The 26,783-nt window shown below is 33.0% G+C and overlaps 2 protein-coding genes across 5 annotated transcripts in view; one reads left to right on the forward strand and one right to left on the reverse strand.

Annotated features, from left to right (window-relative positions):
- LOC118187104 (uncharacterized) overlaps positions 1–24,601 on the reverse strand; it is a 149,362-nt gene extending 124,761 nt beyond the window's left edge. For 2 of the 3 annotated variants that reach the window (XM_035357299.2, XM_035357296.2), the window contains exons 1-3: positions 24,106–24,601; positions 17,408–17,588; positions 671–2,150 (exon numbers count right to left, since the gene is read on the reverse strand). In XM_035357299.2, coding sequence (XP_035213190.2) covers positions 671–2,108 — 1,438 coding nt within the window. In that variant the 5' untranslated portion in view covers positions 2,109–2,150; positions 17,408–17,588; positions 24,106–24,601. Of the gene's footprint in view, positions 1–670; positions 2,151–17,407; positions 17,589–21,817 lie in introns of all 3 variants that reach the window. The other variant, XM_035357298.2, reaches the window with a different exon arrangement.
- Positions 24,602–24,639: 38 nt separating this feature from the next.
- Positions 24,640–26,783, forward strand: part of JMJD4 (jumonji domain containing 4) — a 48,432-nt gene continuing 46,288 nt past the window's right edge. For both annotated transcript variants that reach the window (XM_085813907.1, XM_085813908.1), the window contains exon 1: positions 24,640–25,028. In XM_085813907.1, the coding sequence (XP_085670033.1) occupies positions 24,755–25,028 (274 nt within the window). In that variant the 5' untranslated portion in view covers positions 24,640–24,754. The remainder of the gene's footprint in view (positions 25,029–26,783) is intronic.

Genomic DNA, 26,783 nt, shown 5'->3' on the forward strand with positions numbered 1-26,783 from the left:
CTCTGAAAACCATCCCAGAGTTCTGCAACAGGAAATCCTCAACTGCCTCAGTCCAGTATAACATCACGTTGCACGACCTATCTGACTGTGAGAGGGGGCCAGACCTATATTAGATTCATTTTAAGTTCAGTATCTCAATGTGGATTTAGAACATCCCTGCACTACGAGCTTTAATGATAATCACCCAGACACAAAATGACTTTTGAATGGTACATCTCTTTCTCTGTTATAAATATACATTCATATTAAATTTTATTAAAATTTGTCCATTAGCTTTTCTGAAATTTGACAAAAGGTAAAATCTCTCTTAATTTTACCAAATGAGCATAGTTAGTTACATTCTTATGCATTATTTTAAACTAAATTTAATTGTACATGTGTATACAGAGAGAGTTTAAAACTGTATATTATGTAATACTCCTTTCCTCTTTTGCATAAACATTTCATTATTAAGAAATTATATAATCAAAAAATTATTATTTAAAATTGCAAGCAATAAAAATAAGATTCAAAGTTTACTACTTCACAAAACATTAAGTTTAAAAAGATCACGAATAAAATATTAACATATACAGCAGTAATAAATTATAAAAACTGTATTTTTAACAGTCAAAGCAATACAGACTAATACAGTTGAATTAAAAATCTATTTTGGACTGATAAAACATACCTATATTTGTTGAAAGATCATCAGACATTCTATCCATAGTGGATGATATTGTGACTGCTTTTGGCAACGAGTTTATGTCTTCTAAATTTTCAGCTTCTTTTTCAGATTCAAATGTTGTATTGTGCACTGAGTCATCAAGCTGAGTTTCTTTCTCATTAGGAGAAGATTTACAACAGGCTTTGTAATTCTCTAAGGCACTCTGGAAACTTTCATAATCTAAATTTTTATCTGAAGAGATACCATGTTCTAAATTAGGAAATGATCTATCATTTAAATCACTGACTAAAGATTTCATCTCAGAGGAAAATCTTGTTGTTTGGCTTGACTTTTTCAGAACAGAACATGAGCTGTATACTATATTATCAAAAGAAAGACTGTCTTTCACAATTTCTGAAGTATTCTCATTGTCCTTTTTTTCACTGAAGAAAATATTTTTTGTATTCACTTCATCTGTGGTATTATTTGAAATTTTTTTATAGGAATGGCACATGGATGAAGTAAGAATTTCACATTTTTTTTCACTATCAACAGAAGGTGCAGTATTACTAAGAATATTTGAAGCACGTGGGTGATCACTGAAATCTTTCTTTGATTCATTATACAAGGGAACATACTGAGTATTCCCATTCTCTGATGCAATACCCAGATTAGTTTCATTTTCAGCAAGCAATCTTTGATACTCTTTTTCATCATTCTGATATGCATTTTTATTATCATGTGATACTTGAGAAACTTCAGATTTCTTAGCATAATTACTGGAACATATTGGCCTCAATGTCTCTGTAGTCACTTTACTAAATGTATCATTTCTTACGTCTGTGTGTTGTGCAGAAGTTTTATTTTCAACATTAATACCCACATATGATTTATTTGACTTTGTGTCATTGTTCTTTTTAAATGGCTCTGTATCTGATTTTATATTATCAGTGGTACCAACAGGTAAAGTGCTAGAACGAGATTTTGTTTCAATAGCAGGCTTTGAGTCATTGTTTCTGCTCTTTTCAAGCTTTTCAAACATAGCTTTAGCATTATTAAATCTTGCTAAATGGCTGCCTCGACGGGATAAGGAGCAGTTAGAAGTAGGAAATGCAGGCAATGATGAAGACCTTTCTGGCTTACAAGACTCTGGTGACTGGGTACGATCAAAATTACAAGTATCCTTGCTGACAGGAGATCGTAATGAAGAACTGTCAACATTTTGCTGTGATAATGTTTGAAACATATGAGCAATTGTGCTCACCTTTGTTCCCATAGGTCTTAAATTTTCATTTTTGCCCTTACTAGGCTGCTTGCCACATTTTTCCTTTTCATCATAATTTGATTTCATAGCTCTATAAAACTGCTGCTCAATTTTTTGTGATTTTCCATCTAACCATCCTTGGCGAGCTCTGTTAGAGCTCAAAATATCTGTCTCTATATCAGCCATAGGAGATATCATTATTCAGAAGTCAAAGGGCAATTCTTCCAAATGGAAATATATCTTTAAAAATAAAAATAAAAATTATTTTATATACATAAGTAATATAATATTCTACAATATTAAACACCAAGAAAATGGTAAATCGCAATATATATATATATATATAACGCAGTTAATAATTACAAATATTCACAATTGAGAATATTACCCTTCTCTACCCCCCCAATTTTTACTAATTAATCATGATTAAAATACTTTTAAACAGTCAGAGTAGGAAGAGGTATCTGAAAATAACATTTCCAATTAATGTTTCACCAACACTAAACATAATTTTAGAGTTGGTGCTTTTGCAGCTGAGTATGATGGTTCAGTAAAACCATCGAAACTAGTCCTGTGAAAATTTGAAAATATAACACTGATTTTTGTGGTTTGACTTCAAAAGTAATAATACATAATAATTCTACCTATGCTATAATGACCCTGTTTCCAATTAATTTTTAGCAATTCACTTACTATGACTGATGCCAAGTCTCAAAGGTCTCCTAACTTATGTTATTTTTAAACTCTATATAAATAATCTTTCACTTACTCTAATATAGCATCCAAATTCAACTCTTCTCCTGATTTTTCACCAAAAACTTATACACCCTAAACATGCTTACATCTTATTGTAAGCCAAATTTGGCATACATGTACTAGGAGTCAGATATAATGAAATTCTCGCTGTGAGTGAGCATGGAATTCAGTTCTTGAAAGGAAACATTAGTAAGACTGATTTCTATACAGAATAGCATGGTACTGAATATCATGAATGTCATCCAACGAGCATTTACTTTCATTTTGGTAGCAAACATCTGAACTTAGCCTAACAGTGAAACTCAATCATAAAGCAGCTGCATCTTTATAACTGCATGTATAGCTGCTTCTGATAGACATAACATGATACCTTTACATAAAAAAAATAAAAATTATGACAAAAATTGACCAAAAAGTAATGTATAAATCATAAATTACTAACATATTCAGCATTCTAAAAAGCACAATCTTTCCAATTGCTAAAAAATGAGATTTGATTTTGAAGCATACAGAATTAGGTAATCATGCATTAAATGAAAAGCTGGGGGGACACTCTGATAGAAGTTTACTTAAAACAAAAAATTTATTTAAAGAGGGAAAAAAATTAGCATTCACGAAATGACATTAGAAAGAGCTTCTTTAAGTCCTGAAGCTGAAAATTCTTCTTCAGTTGGAATTAGAAACAGCTTCTTTAAGTTTAGAGATACAGACTTTATTTTTGGAAGCTTGAGAAAAAAGTGATTCCATCAACCAAGAAAAAAACTGATGCATGGAAAAAAGAACAAACTGAGAATTGGCAACTATGTCCCAGAACTATGTAATGCAGACTAGACTGAACTGTCTTTCAAAGTGAGACTTGATCTTCTTAAGTTTTTCAAATCCAAACTAAAAGTGGAGAACAGAAATCTATGCAATGAGTGACAGTTCTACATGGCAGTATACTGGGTAATTTTATTGTTATGAAATGTCCAGCCATGGTAAGATAGCTCCCCGCAAGGTGAGTTTAGGGTTGTCATAAAATGCAAAGGGAAGGCATGGTTGCCATATTTGGCGAGACATTGCCCATTTGGCAATAAAAATTGGCAATATGCCATAGACAGATGGAGAACCTTCTAGAACGAATTCTTACTGGTTTGGACCAGAATGTTCTCGAAGGCAGCCCAAAAGCTATATAACTCTGCCTGTATGCAGTGAGTTAATCAGTGCCTCGTCTAAAGAGGTGATCGTCAGTCTAGTGTCGAGTTGGTCGTTGAGAGTATTGCGAGTCTAGCAAGTGCATCACTGAGTCTAATGAGTGTATCATCAACTGCATCGAGAACTGTAGCGTGGAGAGTCTCGAGAGTATGTTGAGTTCCGAGAACGACCGAACAGAGTCGAGAGCTGTAGTCTGGTGCTTTGCTGTGAAGCTGTCTTCATGGTTATAGCCTGACAGCCTGAAGGCTGGAGTATTGAGAGTACGTTGAGTTCCTAGAACGACTGAAACGAGTCAGAAGCTGTAATCTGGTGCTTTGCTATGTCTTCACTGATATAGCTTGTGTTGCTGAATTTTTCAGCGTTGTTATAATAATTTTTCGACAACTGTAAACTTGATTTTGAAACTGTCCTGAATAATAGTGGCTAAATAAATTGTGTTTTGATACTTCAACAAGTGTCATCATTAATCACTCCAAATCCACAAACCTGTATAGAAAGGCATCACTATATTAGCACAACCACCTAGGCATAGTTCAGGAATTCACAAAAGGAATCATGACTTAGGAAAAAAATTATTACATAAATACACATTTCATTAGGCATTTATCTAAAAAATCAATCATTAAATCTATTTACAAGTAGGTTTTTGTTTTTATTCTGGTTTTATTCTGTTTCAAAGCACTTATTTGTTCCCTTTAACAAGTTTGTGATAAAATATTACAATTCTTTCCCACACTGGCAAATCCCACAAGCATATATTTTAAATTTAAAACAAAAAATACCATAATTTGCCTATAAAATTGTTGAAACTTGGAACAAAACGAAATTAATATATATGAAAATGGTGACATTATTTCTTAAAACTGAAGAATTATTATACTCACAGATGCCAGATTTTGATGAACTCAAAAAATTTTGTAACTTGTACTAATATATAAGTATGGGTGATATATATAAGTATGGTAATATATAAGTATGGTATACTACATATGGGTGAATAACTTTCATATTTAATGATTGGCAAATTCAGATATCTACAAAGTGCTAAAAAGCATTTAAAAATCTTACTAATAACCCATCAAAATACATAGAATTGTGGAAAACAATTTTTAGGAATGGTTTCAGTACTTGAATAGATAAGTCATAAATATAAGAAAGCCGCCATAGTAGATAACTGTATTGGTTGTTCGACAATAAATGATTTGGAATCTTGAGACTGGAACATTTGCCCTTTTACTGGATTATGCATTACACACTGTTGCTGAACAGCATAAGAAACTATATAGTGCCAAACTAATATATTTAAGAAGATTAAAAATTTTCCTTCACTCAGATCCCCCAACAGAACAAAAAAAAAAATTAATAATAATTAAAAAAGGGAATAAAATAAAAATGACCAAGTGACCGATCGATGTTGTCCATTTCCGATGAATGTATTAAGCTGCAAGTGCCTGGCCATTTGAAACAATATACATTGGTCATCATAATTAAAGGACAATGACAGAAATAAAACATAACCGATACTTAATGAAAAATTGAGAGAAATTTGTACAAAAGCATTAATTAACATAAATTACAATTTTGGAAAGATGATTATTTGCAAAATATAGAAATTAAAATCAAATTTATGGAAATTGTAAAATGAAGTCACCTCTTGTGAAAAAATTTTTTCTTTAATATGGTGGTCATATTAGACACATGTGCATACCTGATTTGGTTTATTTAAGTATGGCAAAGCACACTAGGACTATCTGTCTAAGGGAAGGGATGCCTTCGTGGAGGACTTTCTAAGGGAAACTGGCTCGTATACACGTTACACATGGGGAAAACCACGAAAACGCCCATGCAGCCAGCATGTTCGCGGGATTCGAACTTCGGACAGAACTACCAGTGTTCAGCAACTTTACCGCTGGTCATATTAGACACATGTGCATACCTGGTTTGGTTTATTTAATTATGGCAAAGCACACTAGGCCTATCTGCCTAAGGGAAAGGATGCCTTCGTGGAGGATTTTCTAAGGAAAACTGGCTCGTATACACATTACACATGAGGAAAACCACGAAAATGCAAATGCAGCCAACCTGTTCGCGGGATTCGAACCTCGGACCAAACTACCAGTGTTCAGTGACTTTACCGCTCAGCTGCTGGTGGGCCATGTGCATACCTGACATCTTGATTTCACAGACTTTATCAAAATGTTGATCAGTCTTGTAAAATTGCATGCCACTCTTCTAAAAGTGTACTTTCAGTTGCTGGAGGGTCCAGACAGGAATTTGACATGCTGAAATTCAGGGCTCTAAGGCACCCACACATACTCAATCAGGTCACGTCAAGTGAGTAAAGTGGCAACCATATCTTGTGTTTGAGCAATTCGTCATAATTCCTCCCCAAACCATTACAAGGCGGTTGTAGAAACAGGATATTTCACAGACAAGGGAAGGTAAATTGCATGTTCCTTCCTCTCTCCAGATCAAAACACATCTAAAATCCCTAGTCAGATTATAACTGGACTTGTCAGTAAACAATACTCAGGCCCAGTTGTCTTGGCTCCATAGACATGATGAAGGCACTAGTTTAACCCTCTGAGCGGCCAGGGTTTTCGCCAAGAAGCACAAATTTCCTAAAACTACTATGAGAACAAATTATTTTTTTGGTTTTAATGTAAAAACTCTCCTGGTATTACATACCTGGATTTGTGTACTTTTGATATATTGCCTTAATTTCTTTGACATATTTTAATATGCACATATATATACATTCTCACAGATATCACAAAAAATATTCTAGGCCAGCTGGAGTGTGTGGGACCAAAAAAAAAAAAAAAAAAAAAAAAAAAAAAAAAAAAACACCATTGGTTTTTTCTCACATAGAGTACAACCTCTTTCAGCCTTTGTGCAGCAGTAGAATGGCTAATTTAAGTTTCTGCGGCAGCCTGAAGGTGTAAAACCAAACCTCTTGTAGTCGCTTCATAGTTTCTTTGAGGCAAAAATGATAGAAAATGGTCTTCTGATTCAGTTGTTGCTCTTGTTCTCCCTAAACCAGGCCATCTATCAACTGATCCAAAGCATAAAAAAATGGCTCCAAACTCTTTATATGACACTTTGAGGGATATTCAAATCTTAGACGACCTTCATTTGTGTTTGACATCCCTTGATTCTGCCGATTATTCACCACATTTGACCTTCGCTTAAATTACACCTTTGAGCCTTAACTACTGAATACTGATCACTTTCAGAAACACTTTAAACAACACTACAGACCAGAACTGTAACATTGTTCACTACACACCACATTGTCAGTCACCAAATTTGCATATTTCCAGTTCTAACATATGGATGGAAGTGCAATTTTGTGTTAAATTGTATTTAATTAACATAAATAATTACAGCATTGGGTATTGGTTACAACATTAACTTAATGAGCATACTTTTTCTTATTATCCTTTAATTTCAATGACCAGTGTAATTATTGTGCTGCTGTTTTGAAAAGCAATTGAACATCCTTAAAGACTTCTGCACTGTAGAAGAAACATAGATCTTTCAGTAATTGTTTGCAAAGCTTAACCTTCCAGCAAATTTACGACAAATTCAGTTTTTAATGCACATTTTTCGCATATCGAAGCTGAGACATCTGAAGGTCATTTCTATTCCTTTTTTCTACCCTTCCCCACAACATGGAATGTGCCAACAGGAAGTCATTTGACATTTTTTTTTAAATAGGCTTCTGTGCTACGTGGCAGCTTTTTCAGAAAAGTTACGACATGCGCGTGGTCATGTTTTAAAAAACGGAAAATATTTTCTACTCAAATATTTTGTAATTTTGTGTTATAAAATTGCCATGTATTATTTTAATTTGAATACATTTGGCTCTGTAAATTTTATATCAGTTTTCATGGCAAAACAATATGTGCAACCACCTGATTTTGCTCAGATTCTTCAAGAATTATCTGATGAAGAAAAGGAAGACAAGGAAACCTTTAGATGGGAGAATAATAGCGATTTCCATTCCTTATTTTCTTTTATTTCTATTTTTTAGAAATAAATAAAAACATTAAAGTTAGTTTAAAGTGCGTTTTTGCAACCAGTAAGAAGTAAATTTCCTTACAGAAGTAAGTAATGCTATACAGTCAAAAGTCGTTAATTCGGACACCCATAATCCAGAATGATCTATAATCTGGACTTCAAAGATAAAAACTTTCTGCGCATGTGCCGCGTCGATGCATGCGCATAGGCGTTTACGCGTGCGCGTAAGACCTTTACGACTGCGCATGTGCGTGTGCACAAGCGCAGAATACGTTTTCGCCTGCGCGTTTAATGTATAGCGAACGGTATAAGCTAAAATTATGTAATTATCTATGTTGATGATTGCGTTGTTCCTTAATCTTCGAATTGAATCCGGCTTATTATTTTTTGCAGACTGTAAGAGCAATTTTATAAAAGTAAGCTTGAACTTTCGATTATGTCAAATAGAATTTCTGATGCTGGAGCTCCCAAAGGATCTACAAAACGAAAGTATGTTTCGATGTCCATCAAACAAAAAGTGGAATTGCTGCTAAAAATGGATAAAGGCCTATCCTTTGTTTATCTAACCGTTCCAAAATCTGTTTATCAATTTCACGTTGCTGTGCGCGGGGGGGGGAGGGGGGGGAGTCGCGGCAGGCAATGAACTGGAAGTTGATCTATCAGCACTATCCTTATCTGCAGGGCAGATGTTTTTATTTTATTCGGCTTATAATTCCTTACTAAATGTAGTATTTCGATGTACTCCGTCTTTGATATGATTTAAATCAAACTCCTCGTCATTATAAATATCACGAATACAAATCAAATAGTTTTCTGGTTGCAATTTTCTAATTTCGGCTATGCGTAATGTATTACACATGCGCGCGTTGAAAGAAATGTTTAATAAAGTAAACAAATAAATATTAAGCTTTTTTTTGTAAATTTTGGTACCCTTTAGATCATAATTGTTCATTATTTTATAAATTACGGTTTCATATTTTTTATTTTATAATTTCTGCATGCCATCTTACCAGATTTAAACTGATGATCTATAATCCGGAAAAATCGATCATCCGGAATCGCCAAAGTCCCGACGAGTCCGGATTAAAGACTTTTGACTGTACTTACTTTTTTCCCTACCAAGGTGTTTTCCTTTTTTATTGTCTATACTTGTCTTTGATGAATATTAAAATTAGCCTTGATTTTAAAATATAATTATTATGTAATAAATTTTAAATTTTCTATAATATTATATACAACGTTGCATTTCCATCTCACTAACATTAAGAACTTAAAAATAATTTACTTATATTTGAATGTGACATCATTCGTATTTTGCAATAATAAGATTAATATTTTATTTCTTATCAAATTTATTATCAATATTCACTCCTTTCTGTCATTTTTTGTGCCAAAAACGGTAAAATAATGGATGTCGTAAAAAATGCAACGCGCGCGTGCTGGAAGGTTAAAGAAAAAAATGTAAATTGCAATTAGTTACGTCTAGACTGTAAGTATCATAGCGGGGGACGGGGCCTCTCACCCAGAATATTGGAGCATGTGTTGGCAGATAGCCTCACAATGTCACGAAACAGGCGCCTCTCCAGAGTTCTCACCCCTCTAAGTTCAGTATGTAGGATGTAGGATCCATTTCTCTGGTTTATTTAATTTAATTACAGCAAAGCCTCGGGGCTTCTGCCTAAGGGAAGGGATACCTTGATGGAGGACTTTCTGAGGGAAACTGGCATACATATTAAGCATGGGAAAACCCCGAAAACACCCATGCAGCCTGCTTGTTCACAGATTCAAACCTCAGACCAAACTACTGGTGCTCAGCGACTTTACCACTCGGCCGCTTGTGGGCCCATTTCTCTGATAGCAGCATTACTCCTCAAGTACTTAAAAATTAACAGGTTCTTTTTTTTTCCCCTCTGGTGAAGATGATTGCCTCCATTTTAATGTATCAAAATGTTATTCAATACCTCATCTCTAAAACCAGGCTTTGTCAAGAACTATGATTCATATAACTGACATAATATAAGGTACTGCAGTGGTAGAATTATTCATAGCAATGCCATATGATTATATATCTACCATGCACTTCGAAGTTCCCTTCACAATAACTATCACTACAGCATTCCTTTGCAAAATCATGGTTGGCAAGCTTTCTTCACAGTGGGAAAATTATGGAAGAAAATCAGTGGGAAAAAACTAATTTTTGAACTTTATATTAATATTATATTACTCAGCATTATTGCCTTATTAATTTAAATATTTGGTACTGTTCTGTTAATGACAACAGATTCAAAAATGTATGTATGCATGTGTTCATGTACGAGGGCCATCCAGGAAGTAAATTACGTTTCCGTCTGTGTCCGCTAGGGGCGGGGCTAGCGCGGCCATCTTGGGGTCAGAGCATTGCGCAGCTCAGTCTGCATCTAGCCGTGCTAGTGAGAGGTTCGTGCTGTGCTCCGTTCAGATACTGTGACGGTTTGAAATGTCTGCGTTAATTGAAAATCCCACGAGCTGCGAGGTGCGCTCAGTAATAAGGTTTCTGACTGCAAAAAACTGTAAACCGATAGAAATCTATCGGCAGCTTCGTGAAGTGTATGGGGACAACATTATCACTGAAGGTGGAGTGCGTCAGTGGGTCATAAGATTTCAAAATGGCCGAACCAATGTTCACGACGAAGATCGAAGTGGGAGACCCAGCATAGTGACCGCCGAACTTCTCGAAAAAGTCGATGCTAAAGTCCATGAAAATCGAAATTTCACAATAACGGAACTTTCTTTGAGTTTTCCACAAATTTCGCGAAGTTTGTTGCACGAAATCATCAGCGAAAAGCTTGGTTACCACAAGTTTTGTGCAAGATGGAAGGCAAGAAGAGGTAACGAAGTGGTTGAAGGCGCAGGCGGCCGAATTTTTCGACGAAGGAATTTCCAAGCTCGTACATCGCTACGATAAATGCCTTAATTTGTATGGTGACTATGTAGAAAAGTAGTATTTGAGTGTGGCTTTCATCTGTATATAATAAAATTTGTTTCCTATACTTTGTTTATTTTTTTATTCCAAAACGTAATCTACTTTCTGGATAGCCCTCGTATATATGTAAGCATGAATGTATGTGTGCATATACAAATACACATATATGGGCATACATACACACACGCATAAATTCATACAATTCTGAATCTGGTCCCAATAATAGAACAGTACCAAATATTTTCTCTTCCTATATAATTTAACTTGACTCATTTATATGTCTGCAATAACCTTTTCTTACTTATAAATAATATACAGTCAAAAGTCATTAATTCGGACCTCAAAGCTACAAACTTTCTACGCATGCGTCAGACCTTTACAGTTGCGCATATGTGTGTGCGAATGCGCATAATACGCTTACGCATGCGCGTTTAATGTATAACGGATGGTATAAGCTAAAATTATCTAATCATCTATTTCAGTTAATGTTGCAGATTGCATTGTTCCATAACCTTCCAATTGGATCCGGCTTATTATTTTTTGCAAACTGTTAGAGCAATTTTATAAAAGTAAGCTCCAACTTTTGATTATGTCAAATAGAATTTCCGATGTTGAAGCTCCCAAAGGATCTACAAAGCGAAAGTATGTTTCGATGTCCATCGAACAAAAAGTGGAATTGCTGCAAAAAATGAATAAAGACATATTGTTTGTTTCTCTAACCATACTGAAATCTGTTTACCATTTTCACGCTGCTCTGCTGTGCGGGGGGGGGGGGGGGACGCCGCGGAGGGCAATGAATTGGAAGTTGATCTGTCAGCACTATCCTTATCTTCAGGACAGATGTTTTTATTTTATTTGGCTTATAATTCCTTACTAAATGTAGTATTTCATATGTACTCCGTCTTTGATATGATTTAAATCAAATTCCTCGTCATTATAATTCGCTTCCGATAGTGAAGAAAGTGACACAGAGGTTACTGAAAACGAAAAAATTTTGATTAACAAATTAGTCGGTATTCTCGACACAGCAATTATAGGACTTGAACAGCGGATCTTTGTAACTGAACAAGAAATTATGTCTGTTTATAGAATTAAAGAGAAAGTAATGTCACATAAAATGAAGCAACTTAAACAACTTGCATTGAAAGAAATGTTTAATAAAATAAACAAATATTAAGCTTTTTTTTTTTTTTTTTTTTTTTTTTTTTTGTAAATTTTGATACCCTTTAGATCATAATTGTTCTTTATTTCATAAATTACGGTTTCATATTTTTAATTTTATAATTTCTGCATGCCATCTCACCAGATTTAAACTGATGATCTATAACCCGGAAAAATCGATAATCTGGAATCGCCGAAGTCTCGACGTGTCCGGATTAATGACTTTTGACTGTATATATGCACACATATATATGCACATATCTATTTTTATGTACTTGCTTTAAGACCCAATTTCACATCAATAAATTTAAATGAATCCTGAAATTGAATTTAAATTTATATCGATACCAGAAACTGCCAAATAGCATAATTATTTACAATGAACAGACAACACTATCAAATTAAAAAAAAATAAAATTTACACAACTGAATCTAAATCATTATAAAAAGGACAGAACAGAGCATGTTTGAAATTCTGAATGGGTGAAGGGTAAAATTTGTTCTAATGCTGGTGAACTGAATATTCAACGTTACTGCATAGTTCGTGAGAAATTTCAGATTCTGACACATTCTTTTCTGTTATACAAGATATGTATTGCAAATGGCATCAGGGAAAAGTAAGAATATGGAAGCAGAGTATCCTTAACATGATAGGCAAGTTTCTTCCACGGTGGAGAAAATCAACTGGAAGACCTCGACTCCACTTATTTCATATTAACATTACTATACTTATAGTTTATCACATATATTGCCACTACATAAGTAATCAATTTAAATACTTTCATTATATGTCTGGACAAAAAAAAAGTAAAATCAAATAGTATATAAATTAGGGCACGTTTAAAACACTGAAATATTCCTAAAATGTAATATTTAAAGCTAAAACTTTTTTTTTTTTTTTTTTAATTACAGTATGTACGTAGTCCATTGACTGTGAAACTATTATCAAGAAGCCTGATTCATCACCAGTTATGGATAAGTGCATCCTAACAACACAATCATAACATCCGTGCTTTCGTTTTGTATAGCCCTGATTATTATCGATAAGCCAGTTTTCTTTTCATAAACAAGACTATAAATTAACTGTTACTGTGTTTTCCCCCTTCAATTTTGAAAAAAAAATAATTAAATTGTGGGACCTGCCTTCTACAGCACAAGCAGAGAATTTAAAATTTATGGAGTTATACTATCAAAACCAGAGCGTACAGTTTTTACAAACAGTGCGTACAGTCCAAGATACGGATGTCTATTATCCGGAATGATTCAAAATCTGGACCTCAAAGCCACCCCCCAACATTTTGTGAATGTGTGTGCTTTATGCATGAGCATTTGATTCCCCCTTGCCCACATAATAAAACAGGTGGATAGTCCTGATTCTTAGTTTCACTTCAACACTAAATAAAATACTTCATTATTAAAGAAACACTCATTTTAGCATAAATTTGTATATCAATAATTTGGCTTCGTAGCTGCATATTTGCTTGGCATACACATATACACATCTCAAACTGAAACATTCTACATAGGTATATCATTGATTTTACGCCTACTAATATTTTATATCCACGACAACAACCTGGCAAATAATTATTTATTATATTTTGCTTTTATCACCGCATGTTTATCAACACATGACAACTTGAACAATGACTCATATAGCGAGGCCTAAACATATTTTTTATGTTAGTAATTGAATAACAAAGAGTATGGTAACCTTTTATGTTGACATTATGCTTGGCGGTGATTACAGATTTTAATTAAAGGCACTAAGAAATGCTGACAGGAAAAATAACATAAATTTGTATATCAAAATTTAACAAAAATTTCTTTCCATATGCTAAAAATAGATTTTGTTAATGATACTCATAGGCCAAAAGATTACATTTAATGCTATTTTAAATAAGAATAACTAATTTGTTGTTCAAACTCTGAACCAGCGCCAGAGCTCGTATGACCGCACCGAGCGGCAGAATTTAAGGAAGACAAAGGAAGACGCTTGGTAGCAGAATTTAGGGCCCGCAGAGAATACATCAAGCAGTTAAGATTTCTAGCGCTGGCCCTCAATAAGCCTTAAGTATATGTGGGAATTTATTTATTCAGGACTCAGATAAGCCTTAAGCTTGTGCAAAGAATAGGCGTAAGTATAATAAATAACTAAACTAATACAATTTCAAGCTTAATTGTCTTAGTGTGCGATAGAAGCAAGATAAAATTTAGCAGAACAACTTGTCTTTAGTCGCCAATCTGATGATACATAGCCAAATATGGAAGTTTGTACTTGCAGCATTCTAAACAGAGCTTTGGATAAAATTCAAGGGCCTAACAAAATAGTAGTAGAAATTGACAAAATCCTTTTTATGAAGCACTAAAATGAAGCAGGTCAAATACTGATTGTAATTAAATAAATAGGCATCCATTACTTCTGCAGGAATGAGAATTCTGCAGGAATGAGTGGCACAACTTTTATGGTTGATAGGATAATTCACAAGTACTAAAATTCCTAAAAGAAAATTCAATAAAAACTCGCATCTATGAATGAATGAGAATTTTACCACATTTTTCACTGGACTTTTAAAGAAAATTAATTATTTTACATGTTATTGATGAAATAATAAAGAATTCAATTTAAAATAAACTATTATTAATAAATTTAATCCCTGAAGCAGCCCACAAGTGCATCAATGTTTATTCTAGTTTTCTGTAGGGTCTTGGAAGAAACGCAATCCTATGTGGAACATGAGCCAATGAAGCCTCTGCCAATATCTATCGCAGCTATTAATTTGCTGTTATTCTGAAGTTAACCTCTGCGACTGTGTTCATTGTTAATGAAATATAAGGTTGCCATGTCCTACATACCATTCTCAGGTCCACCTCAAAATTACATTTATAACTTCTGTTATACGAAATTAACTGATATTTGTGTACTCAACCTAATTTGTAATCATAGAGTTATCTGAATTGGTTGCCGAGTTACTGCTCCCTTATATTTATTTAACTGTCGGCACAAATACAAGTCAGGTAAAAATCAAATATTTATTTAACTATTTCTGATGGTTTACAAACTAAAATATTGACATGAATAAAATGAATGCTTATCATTACACAAAATTATTAGATGGAAAATTTGGCCTGATCATTAAAAGTGCCTATTTTTAAAGCAAGACTCTAATTCAAAAGACTGTATTCAATTAATATATGGTTGATTATAATTAGTACTATTAAAATCTGTGTGTGCCAGTCTGTTTGTAATATCTCCTCTGGAACAGCAGAGAGTTGAGTTTCAAGAGAGGTATCCCCTCCCCCTCCAGATTCCAAACATTTGTAGGAAGCCATTTCAACCATTCTCATCTTCATATGAGATTAGTCAGCTGAGGTATTAGTTAAAAACTCCAAAACCATTAATTTTCGCACCCTGCATGTTGCTCTTTTTGCTGAGCTTCATTGCTATTAGGCGTGCTGCATCAAGGCGCATATGGAGTAGTTTTAAAATTGCCATCCATCTTTTCAAAACAGAACTCAAGTAAAATTTTTTAAGGAATAGAACTTATAAATTTTGCTTTGGTCACAGCTCACTTATCTCACTGACTTGCCTGCTAGTTATCACTAAATTAGAAAAAAAAAAACTAACAATGGTACATGATTCACTAGCTTTGGGTCTCATTCAAACAAAGCAGGAAATAAGGATGAGTCAGACACAGCAGTCATGTGATGCAAGCTTCAATAGTCTTCCAGTCAAGATTAACCTCTTATTTTTAAACCATGACACTTCTATAATTAAGACACAATAACACGCCAAACAAATACTAATTCATAAGTCAAACAAAAATCAGCGTTATATTTTCAAATTTTCACAGGACTAGTTTGGATGGTTTTACCGAGCCACCATCGTCAGCAGCAAAAGCGCAAATGAACGAGATAGGATATAATGATCAGATAAGATAAGAAAGCCTAGACAGAAAATAAGCTAGTGGCGCCATCTGTTGATGAAACCAGATGCATCTTTGCCTTCGGCCTTTAAAGAAATTATGTTTTAGTTCTGGTTTCATCAACAGTTGGCGCATTTTCTGTCCAGGCTTTCTTATCTTATCTGATCATTATATCCTATCTCGTTCATTTGCGCTTTTGCAGCTGACGATGGTGGTTCGGTAAAACCATCAAAACTAGTCCTGTGAAAATTTGAAAATATAATGCTGATTTTTGTTGTTTGACTTCTGTTAAATTTGCATAACTTCCCAGTTTGAGAAAATGCTGTAACAAATGCCAAGAAGGATTTAGTTAATAAAACGTAAAATAATAATTACCACAATTAACAAACATGCTGCGTGTAAATAACATATGCCTCTAAATTAAAAAAACTATCAGGAATAGGATCATGATTCAGGATAATGGCAGGACAGGTCACTTATATTTCGCTATTACTTATATTCAATGCATCATACCAATAAAATGATTCACATACTTCGGGCCTGCCGAGTGGTAAAATCACTGAACACTGGTAGTTCGGTCCGAGTTTCGAATCTTGCGAACGGGCTGGCTGCATGGGTGTTTTCGTGGTTTTCCCCATGTGTAACATGTATACAAGCCAGTTTCCCTTAGAAAGTCCTCCACGAAGGCATCCCTCCTCTTAGGCAGATAGCCCTCGAGGCTTTGCCATAATCACACACACACAAGATTCACATTATTCATTCATATTTTAGAGTTTCAGTTACAGCAGCAACAATTACACAGACAACAACCATACACATCACTTTAGTGATTCCATTAGTACCAAAATTTCTACTCAACTATATTTCACTTTACAAAATGAGCTCGCAGCAGAATGGAATTGATTGATATATATAAAAAACAAGAAACATATCTAAAAAAAATTATATAAAAAATTACTAACTAACACAAAGGCAAGCATTAACTCCTTACAGACTGATTTTGTTAAAAAATCATCTTCATGAAAATCCATATATAAGAACAAAATTATCAGAATCAGGAGCTAAAATAATGTAATATATACATCAGCCTAATGAGCACTCAAGATCCATAACAGGCTTTATAAAAAAAGTTAGCTAGAAATTCAGCAGTCAACTAATTATCACAAATATTAACCTTTAAAGCCTTTAAAAAGAATTAAATTTCGTCAAGTATTAAAATATTAAATTCCATAACTAGCAAGTTCATATTTTTAACTTTATAAAAGTATTCCTCCTATTCTTCCTGTCCTGGTAAGTAGTACTTAACAATTTAAGCAAAAACTATAAAATGTTAAACTTACCACATGAATTGGGAAAAAAAAAAAAAAGAAAAAGAAATTACAAAACATAATAATAGAGATAAAACTTTCAAAGCTTTATGCAAAGTTATACAAATATATCTACAAATAAATTTTAAAATAATATGGTAATGTTACCTTTTACAAGACGTAGAATCTCTACATGATTAAATATGCAGTTTAATTACTTCTAAACAAAAACTGAAATCGGATAATCAGAATCTGAAGAGAAGGCTTTGTAAAATAAGCTCATTATAGCAACCCTGAATTTATTAGTTGGAGAGACTGAATCCATTAATGGACAATGAGAACTGTACGTCTATAAAAATAAAAATATCCACAGAATTAGAAGACAAAAAGCACATTAAAATATCATATATTTTAACTAAAAGATTATAGTCGTCAAATTTTATATATGATTGGCAAGACTATTTAATTTAAATTAAATAATTCATTCATGTTCATAGTTTTTAATAAATAGCAATTCTAAAAACCTGTCACACTCATAGCTTTTATAGCGAGAAAATTCAGGTATGTATTAGCATCTGCAATTATAAATGCTATGAAGATGTGTCTAATCACATCAACATAACAGTAAGTTATACTATAAAAATTATGCAAATCTGACGTTAAAATTACATATTTATATTGACCACACACCTATCAAAGAATAAATTTATTAATTTAATTTTTAACTTCAAAATTGTGTTCAATAAATAGTAGTAAACTAACAAGTTATGGAATTGGCAGTGGTGAAAGTGAGAAGTAAGAATTATATTGTCACAAATGCACAAAATGTTACATTTCTAATATACAATACAATACTAAATAAAATAACAGAAAACATTAAAAAAGTGTACTACTAATATATCCGACATGTATGAGATTGAAAAAATGTGTTGCATTGGATTTGTTACCTCATATTTTGCCAGTACTTTTGAATCTGACAAACTTCTAAGCACACATACCCAGACTAGCCTCAATAATATGAATAAGAATTTTATTTCCTTAAATACTTTATGTACAATAATCATACAGTTTACTTGAAGTTATATGAGAGAGCTAAAGCCATACCATTCAAATTGAAATTTTAATTGACATGACAATTATAATAAGCGATAAAGATTTGCATGCAGCTTGCAAAGCAATTAAACATGGAAGCAGATAATATTCATGTTAATGAGGTTCTACTCAATCAAACAATAAATAGTATACAAATAAGGACCTTATTTAGTTGAAAGCATTCCAAAGGAAAAAATATGTCGATTGAGCTGCCAAATTCAGAAGTTAAATTTATAACAAAGGGACTAACTGAAGCTTTTAAAGTAATAGATATGGGACTAGGAAAATTAAACTTGATGGATGTAAAAACAGGGCCGTTCAAAAATGTTGGCAGCCATATCCATTTCAATATAATTTCATTTTACAGTCAAAAGTCTTTAATCTGGATGTCCATAATCCGGACCTCAAAGCTACAAACTTTATGCGCAATGTGTAAACGCAAAATGCATTTACGCATGCGCATAATACCTTTACGCATGCGCGTTTAATGTATAACGGACGGTATAAGCTAAGCTAAAATTATCCAATTAGCTATTTCAGTTAATGTTGCAGATTGCATTGTTCCTTAATCTTCTACTTGGATTCGGCTTATTATTTTTTCCAGACTGTTAGAGCAATTTTATAAAAGTAAGCTTAAAGTTTTGATTATGTCAAATAGAATTTCCGATTCTGCAGCTGCCAAAGGATCTACAAAGCGAAAGCATGTTTCGATGTCCATCAAACAAAACGTGGAATTGCTGCAAAATATGGATAAAGGCATATCCTTTGTTTCTCTAACCATTTTCAAATCTGTTTATCAATTTCACGCTGCTCTGTGGGAGGGGGAAGGACGTCGCAGCATGCAATGAACTGGAAGTTGATCTGTCAGCACTATCCTTATCTTCAGAGCAGATGTTTTTATTTTAATCAGCTTATAATTCCTTACTAAATGTAGTATTTCATCTCGATGTACTCCCTCTTTGATATGATTTAAATCAAATCCCTCGTCATTATAAATATCACAAATACACATCAAATAGTTTTCTGGTTGCAATTTCCTAATTTCGACTATGCGTAATGTATGCTTTACACTTGCGCGCATTGAAAGAAATGTTTAATAAAGTAAACAAATAAATATAAAGCTTTTTTTTGTAAATTTTGATACCCTTTAGATCATATATGCTCTTTAGGTTGATCTTTACATTATGGTAACTTGGCGTTTTTTTGGCGACCAACTCTCCTACAGCAACCCTCTATTTTTTTTCCCGCCGCCCATCACGAAGTAAAGACATGTTTCTTTTCTTTTTATCTACTGAACACTTCTTCCAACAATCTACTAGCCGAATTACACTTATCCTAGAAATTTTATCTAACAAAACTGCTTAATCATGACAAATATTCACTGCAAAATTGGGAAAAAGTGCACAATACCATACTCCTTACGCGTTTTTCAAAATAACACATACACATAAACCACATACACGCCGACTTATTTTTACTTAAAAAAACATCCCAGAATTGCACAAAAATGGCATTGCGCACACTCTTCACTATATCCATGTACACTGCTTTTTTCTCATAAATTAGAAAAATTTCACGAAAATACATGACAATTTTCTGAATCTTTAAACCCGGTAAAAAGAACATATATGAAATTACCTGATCGCGAAAAAGTATTTACCCTTTCCAAATATGAACATTTCCACATATAAAATAAATAAAATATCCAAAAACTTTTACCTCTAAATCATCTATTACATTATACACGTCACCAACGAATTCATACCGCAAGCATTACAAATACTTAGTATCAAATATTTAATTATTTCCATGCACGTTTACTTCAAATTCCTACAAACATAAAATTCACAAAATAACTATCATTTAATTAAAATATAATTAAATTCAAAAACACTACTTAAAATATAAATGAGCACATACATTAAATTAATACAATCAAAAGTCGTTAATTCGGACACCCATAATCCGGAATGATCTATAATCCAGACCTCAAAGCTAAAATCTTTCTGCGCATGTGCCGCATTGACGCATGAGCATAGGCGTTTTACTCGTGCGTCCAAGACATTTACGACTGCGCATGTGCGTCTGCGCAAATGCAGAATACGTTTTCGCGTGCGCGTTTAATGTATAACGGACGGTATAAGCTAAAATTATCTAATTATCTATTTCAGTTAATGTTGATGATTGCGTTGTTCCTTAATCTTCGAATTGGATCCGGCTTATTATTTTTTGCAGATTGTTAGAGCAATTTCATAAAAGTAAGTTGGAACTTTCGATTATGTCAAATAGAATTTCCGATGCTGGAGCTCCCAAAGGTTCTAGAAAACGAAAGTATGTTTCGATGTCCATCAAACAAAAAACGAATTTCTACAAAAAATGGATAAAGGGATATTCTTTGTTTATCTAACCGTTCCGAAATCTGTTCATCAATTTCACGCAGCTCTGCGCGAGGGGGGGGGGACCTCGCGGTGCGCAATGAACTGGAAGTTGATCTGTCAACACTATCGTTATCTTCAGGGCAGATGTTTTTATTTTATTCGGCTTATAATTCCTTACTAAATGTAGTATTTAATTTCGATGTACTTCGTCTTTGATATGATTTAAATCAAATTCCTCGTCGTTATAAATATCACGAATACAAATCAAATAGTTTTCTGGTTGCAATTTTCTAATTTCGGCTATGCGTAAGGTATGCTTTACGCATTCACGCGTTAAAAGAAATGTTCCATAAAGTAAACAAATAAATATTAGACTTCTTTTTTGGTAAATTTTGATACCCTTTAGATCATAATTGCTCATTATTTTATAAATTACGGTTTCATATTTTTAATTTTATAATTTTTGCATGCCATCTTACCAGATTTAAACTGATGATCTATAATCCGGAATCGCCGAAGTCCCGACGAGTCCGGATTAAAGACTTTTGACTGTACATACATAAATACCCATTTCGAATTCACTTTAGTTACGCCCATGGGATCCAAAAATTCACGAACACTGTTTCACACAACACAGAATAAAGCCAAATACAAAATTTTCAGATTTTTTCCCGATTTCCCTCCTTTTCCGATTAAAGAACCGTAATTCGTCCATTAATATCACATGACATATCCCATGATCTCTCATTTCCCTCACACAAAATAATGCGTAATCGGAACTGAGTACTGCTCACATTATTACCAAAGTCCCAGGTAGTAACCTTTATCGCCTCCAAAATGTCGCCAAACTACCAGTTACCATATTGTAAAGATCAACTGCTCTTTATTTCATATATTACAGTTTAATATTTTTAATTTTATAATTTCTGCATGCCATTTTACCAGATTTAAACTGATGATTTATAATCCGGATAAAACGATAATCCGGCATCGCCGAAGTCCCGATGAGTCTGGATTAAAGACTTTTGACTTTAATAATGAACATATATACATTTTGATATAAGCATTTTGGTACTGTCAACTTAGACGAGAAAACTTATGTACTTACATAATCTACTCAAAACATCTTTATGAAATTTTTGCTCACAACATTCAAAATGACACTGCTTATTCTCAGCATTCAAAACAAGACGGGAAGAGAAAATTCCAGAAAAACCACATTTTAAATCACTACCTTAGTGTCAAATCTCGCATTACGAGCCAAATTAGCTATCACAAAACACTGTTTTATTTGTAAACTGTTATTTCAGTTTGTTAACTTTTTGAAAACCATAATGCCCCAGATGTCCTTTCATTCAAATGACCACAACCAGCCGAAATTCCAATTTTGTTTTCTTTCATCCCCTAAGGTAGCTAAGTAGCAGGTGAAGTTTCCTCAAAGGGATTGTTTCAGTTTATTGCGGACAGCTTGCCTTAAAAGGATTTATTTGTGGTTTCTTATCATTATTTGTTAGAAGTAGAAAGGATGTCATTTGAAATCTTCACTCTTCTTTGCTCGTTAATGGATAGGAAAAAGAAGATGTCGCATTGACCTCGAAGATCATTTCGGGCGGTTTGGTGTGCTTTAATATAAAGGTTAGCAAAGTCTAGTTTTCAAAGATTTAATAAGTACTGCAATTTTTCTTACAAAATAACTGGAAATACTAAATATTAAAGCAACTATGCAGCAAAAAAGCTATTTCTGAAATATTAAAAGAATTTAATAATAATCAAAAGTGGATAATTTGGTATTTTCTGTTAATGTGATGTCAATCCGTGCCATACAAAAATGGTGTAAAACATATCTACATGACAACAACCCTAATAATATGTAATGCTCCATAAAAAAATTAACAATAATGTATCATATGATATATGTAATGTTTAATGTCAGCACTGCAAAAGTCATACACAGTGCAAGTATTCTTCCCATGTACATAACAATTTTTCACTTAAAAAAATCACCAGAAAATAGCACAAATTCGGCATTGTGCACAGTCTTGATGCTTTGCACATTAAACATTGTATCTGCTATTCAGGATGTTACAATAACAGGTTACCACATTTGGAAACTGATGGCCAGTTAACAGAAAAGGCCAAGAAATCTATGAATGATGCTTTTGAATTTTAATGTCTGGAGATGTATGTTGTAGTTAGAATGGATATAAATAATAGATAGTCAACAAAAAGGATTTTTAATCACAATTTTTGACTTCAACAAATATATTTTCACCTAATTAAGATGCTTCAGTAAAACCATCGAAACTAGTCCTATGAAAATTTGAAAATATAATGCTGATTTTTGTTGTTTGTAAATTAATATTTGTTCGACGTGTTAGTAATTTTCACCTGTTAGTAATTTGACAAAAATTACCACTGTACGATAGACATAACTTCACTTTTTTACCTCTATATTATTAAGTATGCTAAATTCAGTCACTTTCTCTTTTTATAACAGTAAATATCAAAGTTCTGAAAGAATAAATGAAATCTTTACATAAATTTATTATGTATATGTAATTATAATGTCAGAGGCGTAGCTAGAGTTTCCAGCACCCGGGGACAACTGAAGAATTTGCAACCCTTTCTGTGTGCCAAGAATGGAAAACATTTCATTAAAAAATTTTGTAGCCTCAATTTGACGCTCCTTGGATGCTGCGCCCGGGGACAGATGTCCCCCCTTGCCTCAACATAGCTACGCCACTGTATACTGTTGAAATTTAAAACAAAATATGCATAAATTTTCATATATTCTCTTAATGCATGTTACACCAATTCTATCTGCTGATTATCAGTATCTTTAACCCTATATAAGTCTGAATTTTTCTTTAAAAAAGTAAAGGCATGTCAAACAGTGTACCAGGATTAGAAATCACTTGTGATAGTTTGAAAGAGAATGCACTTTGCTCTTCCTAGTAAGATATACAATTTCCTAAGATTTAATAGACGTACCACTTACGATCAATGTTAAAAAGTTAAATATAAAAATATATTTCCCATAATGTATCGGCATTTGCAATATGGAGCCGCAATATGTAATTGTATTAATAAATAAAATTTATGAATTTAAATATCTGGCTTCTTTTAATGTCACTTAAGTGTTTCTTCCGATAACAAACCTTTTTGATTTTTAATAATTTATACATACACGTTTACGTTATCATAATAAAACAAATGATTAATAATATACAAAATATGCAATTTCCACTACTAATTGTAAATAAAAGGTGGTAATCTCTATTTAAATATAAAGTAAAAAACTGTAATGTTTTCTGAGCACCGAAGATAAATCTTTCGCATATTAAGGAAATTTATAAGCATTACAATAAAATCCGATAAAATTCCAGTTTTACTCACATACTATCGGCATACAAAACGAAAGTAGTTACATAAAGCTTCGAAAACAAAAATGATATATTGATATTTTTTACGCAAGATACATGTAACGCTTGTTGACACCGTTAAAAGCAATACTTGATAATGGGCATGCCACGGTGTTTGCAAAACCGGTCCAAGTTAATTCATATAACAAAGAGAGGTAAAACATTTTGATTTACACAATAAATTCAACGAAGGATAAAAATTATAGTTTTAGCACAGTTCTATAACTGCGGTGGACAATTTCAAATAGTAATCAGTAAAGGAAAATAACACAGACAAAACAACTCCTAACAACCTAAACAGAGTAAAAAATAGATGAGTTTGTTGCCAGTTTTGATTTTTAATACATCTGTATTGAATTCGGAATTTTCGTTAAGTTTTCTTTAACCTTTCACAAATTATATTAATATTTGAGAGTATTTTCTACGCTTATAGCATTTAAACCACTTTATATATAAGATTATAGCTTCCTGTTAGACATCTTTCTCTTGTCAATATTTTCTCTCTATTTTTGGTTTCAGTGAATGGCAGTTTTCATCAATTAGTGTTGACTTGAATCCTTGCTTGAATTAAGTTGGCCTTGCTTGAATTCATAATTTTGTAATGATGAATTGCTCTTTGAATAATGATGATGACATATGAAGCACTTGTACCATATATTAAAATGAAACCTTATGGGATTCAATCATCATTTGTCGATGATTATTCTTTGCATTCTAAGTGCATAGAAAAAATAGACCGTGTGTGTAATATACCGTATAAACAGTTTTTCTCTGATTATATGTTTTCCAATAAACCATGCATTATAACTTCAAAAATAACTGAGAATTGGAAAAGTCGAGTTAAATGGGTTTCTGGTAATGGAATGCCGAATTTCGAACATCTGGAGAAGGAATTTGGTGCGTATATGACTTGACATGTTTCAATAATAGCGCTGTTTACTTCTAACAACCATTGCTTATTAGGGTTTCGCTCACCTGGATAAGGAAATGAAAAATGGTGTGCAGAAATAAATGAAAGAAATTTTTTTAAGAATTCAGGAAAATTTTCTGGGACTTTTTCCAAGTAGTTGGGAAAGTTAAAAAAAAATAATAATGTGTGTTCAATCAAACGTTTCAAATAATAGGGATTTTTTTTAATACTGATCTATAAATTTTGCATGTCCTAAAAAGAATTGGTGTAATTTCACCGTCCATTGCTTAAGTATTTTAGTTCATTTGTGAAACAATTTTTTCAACCCATAGCTCCCTTCTCTACATGTCATTCTCCTCCTTTTTTTTTTTCCTTCGTTAATTTTATAAAAGTGGTTAGTTTATTTAGGTTTTGTCCCTTATCAGAAGGCTGCTTCTTAGGAAAACTTGATAAAATCGTAGTATACGGTACGGCCTTGACACAAGTTCGAAAATTTTTGCCAACACTAAAATAACTCGTTTACTGCTTATCGTAATGTCATCAAATCCCATGTGCACTGTATACTAGGATAAAACTGGAGGACTTTTAAGAAAAACTGCTTAACATTCATATTATCCATGGAAAAAACTCTCATGAAGCCTGTTCAATCAGATCTAATTATGAATTTTCAGCAGTCTTACTGTTAAGGCCGTTCAAACACGAGTAATGCTGTTTTGAAGCAACTGCTTTCAATATTTGTGCATTATAATAAATAAGAATATTAATTATCTTTTTCAATCCAGGGTTTGAAAGTTGGCTAAGAGTGTGCCTATTATTCTTGCAGGATTCTGAGCCAAACTTATGTCTTCATTTCTTAGAATAAAATATTTGTCAGTCTGTATGCACAATCCATCATATAACTACTGCTGCGGAAGTCTTTCATTCATTTCTTCGATTTTATTAAACCCTCCGATTTCACCAAAAGCCCTATTTAGATTGTTAGGAGCACAAAATTTCCTTAGTTAATTGTTCTGATCTATTACTGTTTTTTTCTGATCAGTTACTGTTACTGTATCTAGTTTCCACTTTCCCATTCAACAGATGTTAATTCTCTGCACCAGCTGTCAATGAATCGGAGTGGAGGTAAAAATATATTTATGGGTGCCCCTTGGCGATTTTTGGCGGTACATGGATACCGCGTTTGTGCAATTTTTTTACTTGTTATTTTGGCTTTGTGTAGTGGGCTGCTATACAAAGTCAGAAATAAAGAATTGCACAAACTCTGAAGTGCTTTTGGTTTTTTAACTGATTAACTGGCCATACGATTTTGCAGACGGTTAATGTTTAAATTTATATATTGTAAGATTTTGTTTTTATGGAAATAAGTATTTCATCAATATAAAGGGAAATGTTTTAGTGTGATGTATTATATTTATAGAAATAATTCACTGAAAAACAATTTTGTTTTGTTAAACAAAAAAGAAACGAATTTTAACAGAACAGTCCAAATTTTACCATTCACTTTGTCTCACGAAGAGTAAATAAGTTATAATCTGTCTAACACCATATCCCTGGTTTTGTTTTTAAAAATTGTCAACATGTTTTTCGCAGAATATATTATTTCCAAATGTTAAAAACAATTAATAAATATAATTTAATCCACTGACCGAACAAGAAACAGTTTGTTCTACTCTGCCAGCGTGCTGTGAAATCCTCTGCACGTAGAGTAGACGTTCGGTTTGTTGCCCCCAATGAGCGTCCTG

This window comes from Stegodyphus dumicola, chromosome 3 (genome assembly GCF_044657685.1).
Source record: "Stegodyphus dumicola isolate Sdum_Otavi_A_Nest chromosome 3, ASM4465768v1".
NCBI classification, from domain to species: domain Eukaryota; kingdom Metazoa; phylum Arthropoda; class Arachnida; order Araneae; family Eresidae; genus Stegodyphus; species Stegodyphus dumicola.